General features: G+C 45.4%; 1 protein-coding gene across 1 annotated transcript in view; it reads right to left on the bottom strand.

Annotated features, from left to right (window-relative positions):
- The window catches only part of ITGA10 (integrin subunit alpha 10), a 610,846-nt gene that overhangs the window by 401,527 nt on the left and 193,591 nt on the right, over positions 1-15,728 (bottom strand). The window contains exon 5 of the mRNA XM_069652761.1: positions 1,557-1,671. Within this exon, the coding sequence (XP_069508862.1) occupies positions 1,557-1,671 (115 nt within the window). The remainder of the gene's footprint in view (positions 1-1,556; positions 1,672-15,728) is intronic.

The raw sequence follows: 15,728 nt of genomic DNA, 5'->3' as shown, positions 1-15,728 counted from the left end.
TGCAGCGTCCCCCAGGACTCGACCCTCTCGCCGTGGCTCTTCAACATCTACCTTGCCCCTCTGGTCAACTTGATTTCTGCCTTCTCTTATCCCTTCCAGTGTTATGCAGATGACATGCAGCTCTCCTTCAAGCTTCCCTCCACTGCCTCCTCTTCTTCCTCTCTCATTCGTGACTGTCTGACAGCTATTCAGGTATAGTGCGCTGCTAAGGATCCACGCCTTAATGCCAGTAAGACTGAGAACCTTTTCATTGGGACCCCAACTCCCTCCTTCGCTTCTACCCTTTGTCCACCATCAATGGGTCCCCTCACCCTCCTCTGAGGCAGATTACTCTCTTTACATCTCTCCTCACATCTCCTGTCCCCCTCTCCCTGGTAGGCCTGGGATCAATGAAAGCACATTGGTGCCTCTTTCTTTTACCCAATGCCTATCAACATCTGTCCTAGCCAAGTCTCTCTACCCTTCCCGGTGGTTACAGGGAGTCTACAACAACCTCAATGCACTAGACGCCTTCAACACCTAGGATGGCTTATAGTTCCTGCAAAGGAGCACTATTTGCAGAAAAGCTAAAAGTACCACAATGCACATGGGCCCAATGTACAAAATCTGGCCTGGAACAGTTGGAATGAACTTGGTGTTCAAATAGAAATGGACTAGATGTCCCCATTCAGGAGCTGAATGAGAGACCCAACACCCAGCCCAAACAAGACAGCCTGGCCACTGGTGAACAATGGGGCAGTTATAGTGGAACAGAAACTAGCAAGCGGCAGCCCAAGAATATGGGAAACCTAGGGACACCCCCAAAACCCAGTTGACCTACTGAATTACCCAGTGAAGAGGAGACACAGAAAACAACCACAGTGATAGCCGCCTGGACCGCTGGCAAAGATGGAGGTTAAATAAAGATGTGGGTTTTAAGGCTTTATGAACACTTACTCAGTAAGACCTTGCCCACAAGGGGACAGCCTATACAGAGATTGGCCTGGGAAGCAGCTGACCTGGGTAACCAATGGGAGCAGAGGGAAGCTTCTAGAAAGGAAGGGGAGGCTATAAAAGCCTCCAAAGTCAGTTGACAGTGAGAGGTGTTTGGGTGAAGTTGGTGATACTGGAGGAAGATCAAGAGAACAAAGAGGATTGTGCAGCAGGTGTAAAATGACTTGGAGAGACCTTTTGAGTATTTGGAGAGAAAGAAGGTAAGGTGTTGGGACTGAGGACGTGGTACCAATTTGGCAGTTGGGAGTGTAAGGGAGAGAGGGATTGAAGGTAGATTTAGAGGGAGCGCATGAGGGGGTTGACAGTAGTGTGAGAGGGAGTGTATTTGAGAGAAAGAGAAAGAGAGAGAGGGAATGAGAGAGAGTGAAAGAGAGAGAGATGGAAAGAGAACGAGAGAAACAGAAGGAAAAATAGAAAGAGAAATATATATGTCCTAGAGGTATTTAGACCTCTAATGCTAGGTATGGCCTTGCAAACTACCTATTTTAGATAAAGTCAAATGGAATTGTACACTCTGGTACTATAGCGAGCCACCAGGCAGCAGCAATGCAGTCTGAACATACTTTGTGCGGTAGGGGCAATGTTCTCTGTGGGGTTGAAGTTGTTGTCCACATTTGTACAGATGCCGGTGCTGTACATTGAAGTTCCACATTCCTGGGACCAAAGAGGGGCACACGCCTGGAAAACAGGAGAAAGAGAAAGGGGTGTAAGCTCAGCAGACGCCAGGGAAACATCCATTTGAGAGGGCACAGGGCATTCACAACTGGCACTAGGACATTGGCAATTCCTAAATGTACATGTGGGAGAGGATCGTATTGTCCCCCATTTTAACACACAAAGGATTCAGAATGACTAATTCAAGAAATTAATAAATTTGCAATGTACCACCACTTTGCGTAGGCCAGGGGATTGATTGGTCTGGAAAACATCAGTGGCTAAGCTAATGTCAGGACTGGCGGTATTAGGGGCCAGCTATAGCCTTCTGGTTGTAGTCCCTGAGATTCCATCCATTCTAAGCACACTTTCTGGGTAAAGCATAAAAGAATCCAATAGATGCAAGTCGCCAACAGTGCCCAGGAGAATTTACCCACAATATATATATATGTATAAAAAAACGTGTTAACGCTGGCTGTGCCCACACATTACATTTCCATGCTGGCTATACCTATTCCTATATAATAACATACTCATGTGCTTTGTGAGCAATACCAGTAATGGTGGTATAATAAAACATGCCCAAGCTGGCTTTGTCAATATATGGCCAAACTTGTACATCGGATAAGAACATATTCCTGTTGGCTTTGTCATTAAAAATACTATGCCACAATAAGAAAACATGTCCGGCACGTATTAACACATATCATGTTTGCTTTATCAAAGATGTCCAGTTAAAAATGTCATGCCACAGTTAGAAGTGGCTAGACTGACTAACTTGTGCACCCATACCTATTAACAGCATTCATAAGTCTTTCATCCACGCACCCATAATATACACTCTTTCATTAACACGTGCACCCAAACATACACTCATTCCTACACATGCAGCCATACACATACACTTTTTTGTTCTTACCTGCAGCCCTAGCCCAGAATCCGTTGGGCCAGGTCCTGCAATGGCTCTCTGGCTCCCGTGCAACATGGAACACTTCCTGGTTCCTACACATTTGTGCAGGAGCCGGAGCATCCCTTGGAGTACCCCCCAGCAGCTCTGAATGTGTGGGGTGGTGCAGGAATGCCCTCTATGCAAATTCAGAGCTGCAGTACCCCAGCCTGAATCTCCAAGGGGCCAAGCAAGACTGGGGAAGAAAAACACCCATGGCCTTGCATGGCCTATTGGACATGCACACTGGGGTATGAACTGTCAAAGGGAAACAAAGTTTCCCTTTGACAGTTCAAGCCAGCACAGGAGGGCTCCCTCAGCTGCTTGTTGCATCTCAGTGAGCACTCTGGCTTGGTGGCTCATCCAAAATGGATGGGGTGACGCCCTGTCATCCATTATAGACTAACCGCACCTGATTCATTGTTACCATACTGCACATGTATCATGTCATAATTATTTATTTATAACATGCTTAATATCCAGAGGTTTCTAAGCACGGACCAGGGGATAAAACCTGTGTTGCTCTGCATCGTCTTGTTTCCAAGGCGAGTGTTTTGCCCCTGAGCTATCCTCCCGAGACATACCTTTCTCTAAGCTGAGTCATCAGCATATCATATACATGTATTTCAATACCTATTTATTTGACTGTTTTCTAATGCATCACAGGCATAAACGTTCTGCTTTGGCGCTCAAATTACTTTTTATGGTTTATGTATTTATGTATTCATGTACCAAACAATGTCATACAACATAAAGAAACTAGAGAAGAGAGCCAGTGGCATCGCAAAGTATCAACACACTCTACCGCTCCTCTGGGCAGCTACACATGGAAAGGGACCCCACACAGACAGGCATAGCACAGATGGACAGCATTTGGAACACAGCGAGTTCTCCCTTTTCAGTTTCTTTAAATGGTCAGATCCTTTCAAGGTCCCAGTATCTGCAGTGCTTGCATTTAAAATGGTGAATGCCCGCGTGTCACAGCAGGGAAGTACACACTCAATGGGAGAGCACTGGCACTTCTCGCTGGTATGCAGGACTCTCGGATGGTGGACATCCAGTGACCATTACCAGCCTTGTCCAGCCTCAGAGCTGTGAGAGAGCAGGATCTGGGTGCCTGAGTATCAACGGCACTCCAGACAGCAAGCAGCAATAGCCCTTGCCATGGGTAATATGCAAACTTTGAAAAGAAGAGGGGACAGGGTGTGGACCCAAGTATCAATAGGCACACAATGTTCACTGAAGAGTGAAATGGGCATTTTTTTAGCTTAAGTTCACTTTTCTGCTAAATAAACCCTTTTCTTTTTAGAAACGTTTCTCTACTACCTAGGTACAGAGGGAAACTTGGAAGGGAGCAAGGGGGGCAATTGCCCAGAGGCTGGCTGGGCTGTTATTCCCAGGGCCAGAGCTGCAAAATGCAAACAAATAATTGTAGAAAGACAAAATCCTTCAGAATCGGGCCTGCCTCAAATGAACTGAGTGCTACAAGACTTGCTCAGGTTCTTTGTAGGTGGGGTGAGGCACACCTCTTGATTTCTGAAATGTTGCAGATCTGTCTGGGTGTCTCCCACACCTGCGCCTCCACAGTAAGTGAGCAAGTGAGAGTGAGAGGAGCCTAAGCTGCAGGTGCATGTTCATACCGCCACAATGTGCGCACCTGTGACCCAGAGTGGCAATGTTTGCACCCGTGCACCATTGGTTTGTTTCAATCCCCAGCGGCTTATCAGGACTCTTCTCGAAAAGGATGGAGGTGCACACCTTATTGCAGTTTGTCCTAGGGTTCATTCTGTAAGAATTCTTCCCCTATGTCCTGGTGAATTTCTTGATCACTAGTGAGTTCATTACAAAAAGACTTTATTAGCACCATGAATAACACCACTGGATATTACTATATGGTGGTTACAGACATGTCCCTGGATTGTTTGCGGTACCCGCTTTTGGGCACAGTTGAAAAACATGCACAGGAAGGTGTAACGTTCTGGTATTCATTATTAATAGACTGCAAACAACGGGGGCAGGGATGGGTCCTTCAGAGATGGGTGGATTTTTTAAAATGAAATATCTTTGGAGAAAGTTACCAGTTTACCAGGGGATTTTCTGTAAATCTGCTCAATTCAGAGTTTACCACCGGTGGAGGCAGTAGTTCTTGAAATACCACCTCAGCTGGTGGTGATGCAAAAAGTTATTATTTTTTTTTTTTTTTATTCAAATGTTTTCAGCTTCTATGTAAAGGTGGAAATGGGTTATGTACATTAGTGGCTCATACCACTTCTGTCGGGGTGGTCAAGGAGGGTGCCCATTATTACAAGGGATTCATGTTGCGCACACCATATTGATGATGGGGAATGGCAGTGAACTGGGGCGTGGGGCAGTGTTGCAAATCCATATGAATCGAATGGAGTTCATTCTATGTTACATTTAGTGTTACAATCGGTTAGAATTTATACATGTTAGCTCTTTCCACACTTAGAAAGATACAATATGAAAACTGCAAATGCAACACAAACACAGTCCACACAATGGGGTACTTTGCTCCACGGTTAGTGGTTACACATGAATTCGAAGTAGCAGAAACATTCTTGAATGAGTTACCTAATAAGAAGGTCAGTGTATGAACAGGGCAAGGTTTACAGTCCCACAAGGGGACAGATCTTATCTCGCCCTTTGTATTAAAATCTTTAGAGGTGATTAGTCATTTGTTTGGTGGCAATGGACATTAGGTCCAAGGCCAAGGTCCAGCGGTTAAGTGTTTTTCCAGGTCATTAAAGGCTGTATGTGGCTGCATAAATTAGAAGGTCTTTTAGAGGCGCCAGGAGTCTGGGGAATTGAGATCGCAATCATTAGTTCAAAGAAAATCCTGTTTATGCAGGCCTTCCTGTAGTTACTAAAATACGTAAGTGGACCATGTGCAATCACATATAAAGTTAATGGCCTTAGGCCAGTTATTGCTAGCAATGAATTATGTTTTTAATACCAATGTTTAACCATGTACTGACGTCATGACCAACTATGGACACATCCCAAGAAGAGGTCTGTTTTGAATATGATCTGAAGATAATAATCAGGATAAGACTGGCCAATGAAAATAGAACAATTGGGAAAAGAGGGGTTTTCTTTGAAGAGGTTTTGGCCAATCATATTTGGGGGGTGGATAGTGATAAAGTATATGGGAGTGTTTTAAATTGTTGCAGAAAGTATATAAGATGCCAACTGATGTTGTATTGGGTTAGTTTGGTCCTGCAACACCATCTAATCGCTCCACAGATCTTTGCACCATAAACTTGCTTAATGTACAACCGTCTACTCACTTCCTAAGTGGTGGGCCTGTTTTAGGTTAAGGTGACTAACCCCTTAACTCCTGAGCTTTAATTAAGTCTATGCAAAAAGGGCGAGCATACTTGTCCTTAGAATTTAAGGGGGTAAAGGCCAATCCCCACATTTGGCGAGCCAAGGTAGGAGCCCAGGCATTCCAAGACATCAGGGGTCTTCTGTCCACACCTCTCAGCAATGGTACCTCACAACCATGCATGTCTTCCGTGCATGGTGAAAAAGAGGTCTGCGGATGCCATATTGGTTAAAGGTCCATCTGCTCACTGGAGACATGGTGCCATGGCTTAGCTGTGCAGAACAATTTGACGAAGCACCACACCGGAGCACCTCAGGTTCACATGAGTACATGTTTGGGGGTGTAAAGCAAGGGTGAAATAGGGGTAAAAAGGGGCTGTTTCTAAGACTGACTTTTTTTTTCTCTTTTGAGTAAGGGTAGACTTGGAGTATGGGTGTGAAATTAGTTGAGGTTGCAGGGTTTGGAAAAGTGGATGGTTTTTTTATAAGAGCTGTTGAACTGTAATGTGTTGTAAGTCCTTTGTATATATTTTTTACCTAGATTGTTCTTTTAGAGGTGTGAGGGGGTACCTTACCCCGCAAGGCCCAGTCTGAAGCTTGGCCTGATATCCTTTAGTTTATTTGTCTGGAGCCCTCACCTGAAGGTGTGTTGGCATTTTAGGGTAAGTCCAACCGTAGATACCTTTCTGAAGTAGGCCTTGACATTCTTTTGCATTTGCCATGCGAACAGAGCACCTCACCTCAATTTTCTTGGTTAGTCAAAGTAGTGAAACAAAACTTTGAAAAGCTGATTTTGTAGTACAGAAAATCATACTGGTAATGAAGAGAGCAAGAGCAGCAGTGTTGTAGTGGAAAGCTTTGTGTCCCTCCTATGCTCGAGTGGTGGCGATATCTGTTAACTGTTGGCTGGTGAGGGTTTTTGATAAGATGCTGTCTTCTGTGTATGAGTGAGAAGTAGAATTGAAGTAAATAGTGAAGTGAGGTAATTGAGGTATAGGCGAGTATGATGAATCAGTGTGAAGTGCGACTAAGGAATTGGTTAAAGGTAAAATGGGAGCTCTTGGGTAAAACATTGTTCATGACACAGGTTCGGTACAGCATGAGATTTTTGTGAATCTATTTTTTGATAACTTGGGTTGGAGTATGGCGACCCCGCTGAATCATTTGGGCCATGTGTTGCCTGGATACAAGGTGAACATTTTAAAATATCATATGGAATGGTTGCGGCAGAGCAAGGGAAAATGTTACATTCTTGGCCTATTGAGGGATCCTATGATACAGGTATATTGGATAACCTGCATACCTTTTTTAATTACAAAGTACATGGGTTCAAAGTTAGAAAAGTGGTTAAATATGTTGGAATTAGAGAGGATGTATGAAAAAGGTGGAAAGGGCCATAATGTTGAAATTGTGAGGGGAGGGCCAAAAAAGGAGGGTGCAGGAATTTCTTCTACACCAACCCCATATGGATGCTATCCTTTATCACCCACAGAAGGGCACACAGACCGTGAGTTCATACCATCATTTTCCTCGGCAGCGACTCCAGTGGTCCAAGACGGACGCAGGTAATGCCGCCACCAGTTACGATTTCTAAGACGTGGGATTTTGAGGAAAGTGGAAGGGCTGCAGCATGGTTCAAAACAGAGAGCGGGAAGGGGATAACTCCCCCAACTGCTAGATTAGCAGATGGATTAAGGGTGGTGGAGCAAGAAAAAGTGATGCCGATAGTTAGAAGAGTGGAGGAAGGAGTGAAAATGAGAGAGAAAGAAGAGGTTAGGCCTCTTTCTGCGAGGACAGAGGATGGGTTGTGAAGAGTAGTAGATGCGCAAGAAGGGGAAAAGATGAAAGAAGCACTATGGCTAACAGAGGAAGAGGTAATGCTGTTACAGCGGCAAAGAGATGAAGATCAGGAAGAAGTGAGAAGACAGTTAAGGGACGTAGAAGGAGGAAGTTGTAGACATGGGAAGGTTCTTGTTAGATTGGACAGCTCATTATCAGAACGGTTGATGTGGACATGGAGAACACGGATGCTGCTATGGGTACAGAGGCTGAGCTGGGAGAATGGGACGTGGCACCTTATGGTAGTGCTGATTATGCTTCCATGCCTGTAAAAGGGTTAGGGGATGTAGTAGCCATAGTAGATGATGCAGAAGGAGAGGAATGGGAAGTTGAGCAAGGAGAGGAGGGTGTATGCAGTAGAGTGATAGAAAGCACACAATGGAGCCATAGGACACGCCAGGGTATTCGTATGGCTGTCATAAGTGGCAGGGGAGAGATAGTGTAGCCCCAGTAAAAACAGGTATAACTCAGTTCCTCTTGCTCCAGAAGGTTCAGGGAAAGGCGTATTATGTCCCATGGTCACACATGGCCTGGAATAACATGATGATTACACTCCCTTCACTCAGGGGCATGGGCAGGGAAGTGAATGTATGCATTAGAGAAGTATACTGCCGGTGTCATATTGGCCATAGGGGACCTGAAGAACTTATTCACGGCTCTAATGGGGAGCAGTTAGACAAGCTTTGGAAGAGATCAGGGTATCCTTGAGTTCAGTTGGATACAAATACCTATAATGGAGCAGCTTTTAATAATCTTCGAGCACAGGTATGGGGGGCCTTGCAGATTATGTATCCTGATACGCCTGATATCAATTCGATTTTAGCTAAGACGATAAAATTGGATGATGATCCTGCTGCACACATCCAGTTATTTCAGGAGATGTGGAGGGCAGAAATGTGAGAAGCATGGGATAAAAATGTGGCAATGTTTTACCACATGCTGAGGAAGGGACTTCCGAAAGAAGTCCAGCACAATTTAGATAAAGTAGTTGGGATGGAGGCCAGGAGCTGGCCAGAAATTCAGGCACACATTGTGTATTTTTGCAAGATAAGACAAGAAAAACAGAGGGCGAATGTAGAGCAGGCACAAAAAGCATAGGCTAAGCTTGTTCAAAAGAAATTGGCAAATAATTGTTTAGAAGGGGCAGCAATTACAAATTCTATGGAGCGACAGCAGGATCACCCGGGACCACAGGGACACAGTGAACCACGTATGATGCAGGGTTGGGTGGACAGGTATGTTCCCGGTACAAGGCCAATGAGAGAGTTTATGAGGGTCAGAGGTGGATTTCCAGCGGGGATTGGGTCATTTAGTGGGGTCGGAGGAATGGGTCCCCGGTTTAATGGGCCAACAGGAAATAATTATGGAGGATTTTATGTGATTCAGTGTTGGTCGTGTGGAAGGTTGGGGCATGTGTCACTGGATTGTCATGAATGGCCACAGTACTTTAACATGAGAGTTCAACAGATATGGGACCCGACCTTGCCAAATGCCCCAGGCTCTGTGCGATTGCAGCAGGCACAGGTTGAACAGAACCCAGCAACTGGGGCTGCACAGTCCTTCGATCCCATCGACCATGCCAGCACAAGCATCAGATCAGTGTAGACATGGGACAAGAATCCTTTACCCAAAGGAGCAGTTGCGCACTACACTGGAGCAAGTGGTTTCGGGGGAAATCCTTTTTCTTCCAAGGTGCTAATATGTACCAGGAGTAGGATTGTCCACAGGGATCTCTGATGTGTCCAGTCCTGTCCATTACCACTGATCTGGAAGAGGAACCCCAGATAGGTGTGCAGGTGGGTGACCAAACGTTTTCATTCATGGTTGATACAGGAGCTACCAAGTCTTTTATTAAGGAAGATGAGTTCCCCTTGTCAGGCAAAACGATGGACACGTAGGGTTTCTCTGGGGCTGTCATGTCAGTTACTTAAACTGAAGATCTTCATATCAAGGTGGGTTATCAAAATGTATCAGCGTCTTTGTTGTATTGTACAGATACCCCAGCAAATCTTTTGGAAGGGACATCCTGAGCAAGTTGCAGATGTCAATTGCCTTCATGGAGGAAAGTATTGTATGCTCGACTCAAGGATTGTATCCGGTAATGGAAGCAGCATGTTTTCAGACCTATTGTAGTGACACTGCGGTAAGGATGGTTCCCATGCATACAGCATTGTTTCTCTGTGGGGTGATGGTTTTGTTGAGTTGGGTCCCGGGGATCAGAAATCAGGCCTGGCGAGTACCATTTGAGTTTTTATTTTGTTACCTCTTAGAGGCTGCAGTGATTAAGAAGAACAGGGTGGTTCTCTCACGATGAGGAAGGCAGAGAGTGGCGCACAGTTCTGTGCATCGATCCGGCCTTATCGCTAAGGTATGCATCTGACAAGCAATTATTCGAAGACACTGGAGAGATGGTCTTTGAAATTGGGGTGCCTTGCCAGATAGCAATAGAGCAAAGGGAAGTATCACAGGCCATGCTCATTGTTAAGAAAATGGGCCTCATTACGAGGTTGGAGGTAGCCTTGCCAGTTTTACTGGCAAGGCTACCTCCAAACTCGCATCCGGGTCTGGGTCTATCTCCCGCGAATGGGCAATTACCGGGCTGTTTTGGCCCAGCCGGACCTGGTAATTGTCCTTTCGCGGGTGCTGTGCCCGGTACATCCCCATTCCCGTTTGAGCGCCATAGGGCTCAATGGGAGTGGGGAGGGTGGTAGCACCGGTACCGTTAATAACGGTACCAGTGCTACATCATGTTCTGTTCGCGGGTGCCAGTATGGCCACCAGGTCAGACCTGGTGGCTGCAAGGGCACCCGCGAGCAGAACTCCTAGTATGGTGGTACGGTAGCATGAGTGCCGGTAGCGATGCTGGTGCCGTTGTTGCCTTACCGCCATACTTGTAATGAGGGCCATTGTCATTTTGGAAGAAGGATTTCAGAAAAGTGCCGGACCATTTGTGGACCAGCAATCCTCATGATGTCAGGCTGCTAAAAAGTGTTGGAGCAGGGAGGATAACATTTAAACCTGGTGCAATATTACCATGGGTTATGCAGTACCCCATGTCCAAGGAAGCAGACAAAGGGATTTTTGGAGACCATTATGGCATTGCTAAAGCAAGGCATAACACAAACCTCTGTTTCCCCATTCAATACGGCTATTTATCGTGTGAAGAAGGTGAAGAATGGTCCAGGATGTGTGCTTCCTCAATAATATTGTTGAGGTGGAATTTCCTGTGGTACAGAATCCTGCCTCCATTCTCTGTATCATCCCTACTGGGTCGACCCACTTCAAAGTAATTGATTTAAAAAATGAATTTTTCTCTGTTACCTTACACCCCGATTCTCAGTACCTCATGGCAGTTATGTATCATGGTCAGAGAGTCGAACACACAAAGATGCCCTGGGGTACTGCGAATCTCAGAGTATTTTTAACAGGGTGGTTCAGATGGATTTGGGGTGGGGAATTTACATGAATCCAGTACCTTAATTCAGTATGTGGATGATTTATAAGTCTGCAGCACTTCAGACGAGCAGTGTTGAGGAGACTCAATAACGCTCCTCACCCTCCTCATGGAGAAGGGGTACAAAGTGGACAAAGAAAAATTGCAATACTGTCAGACAAAGGTAATTTTCTTGGGGCAAGTAATATCACCTGCAGGAACGAAGGTAATGCCACAGAGAGCCACTGCAGTTCAAAATACGCCTAGGCCAGTCACAGTGAAACAAATACAGCAGTTTTTGGGGCTCTGTAACTATTGTAGATCGTTGATTTTTGATTACTCTAGTTATATGAGTCCCTCATTGCAATGTCTAAAGCAAGCACAGAAGGTGAAAAGCCAGATAGAGTGGCCTGAGAAAATGGGGACTTGCTTTTGGGAACTCAAGGCTGTGATCAGCAATGCTTCGGTCCTGGTGACCCCAAATTACAAGAAGCCATTCTTTCTGTTTTCCCATTCAAATCGGCAGGTGATGACAGCGGTTCTGTCCCAGCAAACATCGATAGGTGACAACCCTTTGGCGTATTACAGTGGACTCCTAGACCTAGTGATGCAGGGACAGTTCCCTTGTGAACAAGCTCTGGTGGCAGCAGCTTTTGCAATTCAAGAGTCTTCATTTATTACTATGGGTTGCTCAGTGACATTGTACATAGAGTGTGCAGTCTTTGCAATTTTAGAAAAATCTGAATCTACATTGATGCCTCAGAGAGTGTCAGAGTATGAGGTCATCTTATCAAATTCATCAATTCATCCTGTGTGATGTCACCTAGCAAATGCAGCGACATTTGTAGCAGAGCCGGTGCAGGATATTGTTCACAATTGTACCACATATGAGGGAGAAGAGGAAGAGAGGGATCATGTGAAAGAGGATACCCTGGAGGGGTTGATGTGATTTTTGTTGATTGGTCTTCGACCATCAACCAAGAGATGGGTGAGAGGCATACAGGCACAGCTATCATGGGTTTCGTGGATGGGGAGTACCGGTTCAGACTGAAGAGACGGTTGCCTACTCATTACTTTGCACACACGGAGGAACTGGGGGCACTTATAGAGGTGCTACAAATGTGTAAGGGGAAGACAGTCACTGTTTATTCTGACTCTGCATATGTCACTTCCACTGTCCATTCTAGGTTATCAAGATGGGAGAGAAGAGGATTTAGGAGGTCTGATGGGTCCCCTGACCAGTATGCTGCGCTACTATACTGGCAGATTGAAGTGTTAACCTCGCCAGCAGAGATAGGTCTAGTGAAGAGCACTGCCCATACTAACCACACTAATTCAAAAACTCTCAGAAATGATGCCGCAGAAGAGGAAGCAAGCAAAGCAGTGTATTCTCCTATTACAGATTCCCAGAAAAAGGAAACTGTGTCCCAATTGGTACAGTTGCCAGCCCATAGACTGCAGCCCCAGATAATAGAAATACAAGGGAAAGCCCCTAGAGAAGAACAGGACTTCTGGAAAAAGAGAGGATGTGTTCTCTCACCCACAGATTTGCTTTGGAGACAGGAAGTGACAGGGAAGTAGTAATGTCTGTAGAGCTGCTTCTTTTGGTGCTAGAGCAACTACATTTCCTGTCACATACTTCTCAATGGCAAATCACAGCAGAGCTCCAGGAGGATTGCTTTACCCAAATTTACAAGAACAGGTAAGTAGATTCGTAGGGAATTGTGTAGTGTGCAAGGAGTTCAATCCTGGAAATGCCATGAGGTCGGTGGGGGGGTCTTGATATTGTGGACATAACGGGGTGAAGCAATTTAAAATATCTTATTGTGGTGGCTTGTCCATTCTTCCAGTGGCTTGAGGTTGTTCCCTGTGTACGCCCTGATGCTAAATTGGCGGCAAGATTTCTGGTGAATGAGATCTTTCCAAAGTGGTGAATTTGTGAAATTCTAAAATCCGACAACGGAGCCCACTTCTTTATGCCTTGTTTGCAGAAATCTCTTTGCTGCTAGGAATAAAGCATTGCTTGTTCTCAATGTACCACCCACATGCCAAGAGGTTCATGGAGAGGCTTAATGGGGTTCTTAAGGCCAGGTTAGCCAAATTGTGGGCAGAGTTAAATAAATCATGGTTCGTTTGCCTCCCACTAGCTCTATTTTACATACATAATCAGCCAGGAAGGTCTAACATTTGAGCTCTCACGAAATCATGACTGGGCATAGGCTACATATACCTTTTTCACCTACACCTATGACATAAAATGCACGCAAGACCAAATCAGTCTTAGGAGAGGAGTTTAAAGAGTATCTTACAGCATTAAAGAAAAGTGTTAAGATTACATCATCACAGGTTGTGTCTTCTCACCAACAGACAACAGGAGGAAGCATCGAGGCTACGGATGATCAGCACAAAATACAGCTTCTCCCCGTGGACAGAGTCTACATTCACACATTTGTGAGCCACTGGAACGAGCAGCGTTTCCATGGGGCACATACAGTGTTCAATGCGAATCCGACTGCCATGAAGGTGGAGGGCACTACGAGTTGGATCCACCTGAAAGACACTCAAAGGGATATCGGCAGCTCTCCACCTGCATAGGATCAGGAGCAGGCATAGAAGTTAGGTACACCCTAGGGATTCACTGTTCGTTTCAGTGCGAATGGGAGTGCAAATGGAGATCTGGAGTTTAAATGATCTTTGTATAAGAAAAGGAATGTTTAAGGTTGTAAACTGTGTAAGAAGAAATGTTTTTGTGTGATGACAAACAGTACAGACAACTCAAAATTGTCTAATCTTATGAAGCCTGAGGAGAAAATGCTAAGAGGAAGAAGAAATGTTGATAATGATTTTTTCAATATTGGTAAGTTAAATCCCTTAATGAATGCACATGGTTTTGCAGTTGACAATATATGGTATGGCCATATGAGGAAGGTGGAGGGAGAGAGATCCGTAGGATATTGCTACATCTGCTGTCTCATCCCCCATGATTCTGGTGTTGCTAGGGTGTTTACCCTGAGTGAGATAGATGTAGCAGATGTTCTATGTCTAGTGCACTTAGCCCTGCGCAGGGTTCGAGGGCAGTTTAAAGGGCCGTCAATTACAGCATCAATCATACCAAGTGACGGTAATTGTTTGATGGCTGAGCGGGCAGAGCACAAAAATATTAGGTGTACTCAGAGTCTAATTGATCTTGGAAGGAGCTATTTTTTCTAAAAATCGATGGGAGCAAGGGGCGAAGAGTTGCAGTGCTGGAGGAATGAGGGGGTTCTCAGAAGAAGGGGTGGCACAAATAAACAAGGAGTGTGGGACAGTATGGAGAAATCATTTGCAGTATCTGATGTGGCTCAAAGAGCCAGAAAAACCTGTAAAGATACAGACATCTGCCCATTTGTCACTATTTTGTAAGGGCAATAGCACAGTGCCCATTGCCACAAATGGGAACTGCAGTAACACTCTTTGCATTGTAGATTTGGCTGGAGATACAGCTGCCCTTCTGCCCAACTTTTGGACCTATGGACAGAGTGCATACAGGCAGTTGCCTCCAGCCTGGCGAGGTGTGTGCAGCCTCTCTATCCTTCATGTGCCCGTCTGAGTGATCCCTGAAAAACACTTGATTTTGGCCCATCCAGTGCAGTTTAGCCACACCAAGACTTTTGGGGCGTGGCCTAACGGGTGGCCAGCAGCTTAGGTAAGTGCCGCCGAAACTCCGCCAGGTCTCCCTTTGCAGTGATCATCACCCAATGCCTGATGATCCTTGCATCTCTTAGTTAATGGGATACCTGCAGGGAGTCGGAGCAACACCTTTTCTTCCTTATTGGTGGCACATCCTCACTAAGAATCACTTTAACTAAGAGATGCAGCGATCACCCTGGGATGGTCGCTGCTTCTCCTAGTGGTGCACCGACTATAAATAGGCATCCCTTTAACTAAGAGATGCAGCGATCACACACGGTTGATAGCTGCATCTCTTAGAGAAAGGGATGGGTGGCGATATGTCAGAACCACCAATAAAGAAGCCAAGGCCTTTCTTTAAAGCCTTAACCCCTTGCGCACAAGAGGGAGAGATTCAGGCTATATATAGAAAGGCCTTAGCTTCTAGCAGCCTCTGAGGCTGGAGTTAGCAGGAGACTTTTGGGAGCCCAGGCAGCGACCCGCCTCAAGAAGATTTTTCAGAGACTGCTGGGGCTCTGCCCCAGCTAGCCCCAACCCACTTAAAGTCCTGAGTATGCACATATTTCCCAGGGAGACATAAGTCGTCTCAAACGAAAGGCTGCACTACTTTAAAGGATTTCTTTTCTGACCAAAGACAGACCTCAAGATGTTAACTTATGCCTGACATGTTTTGCCCTGAGTTCAACTCTTTGGTATGGGTTACAGATTGTGCTTGGGGAATAATGAAGTTCAAGGTGGGGCTCATGTTATGCACTCTCAATGATAAACACAGAGAAATCACTCACTAGAGTTTGTATTAGGAAGCATCTCCATTAAAATCAATACACCATACAACATGTTGGGTAAGGC

The sequence above is a fragment of the Ambystoma mexicanum genome, chromosome 1p, assembly GCF_040938575.1.
Source record: "Ambystoma mexicanum isolate Mex_15411 chromosome 1p, UKY_AmexF1_1, whole genome shotgun sequence".
NCBI lineage: Eukaryota > Metazoa > Chordata > Amphibia > Caudata > Ambystomatidae > Ambystoma > Ambystoma mexicanum.
The sequence above is the reverse complement of the archived record's forward strand: the minus strand, read 5'-3'. Positions and strand labels throughout refer to the sequence as shown.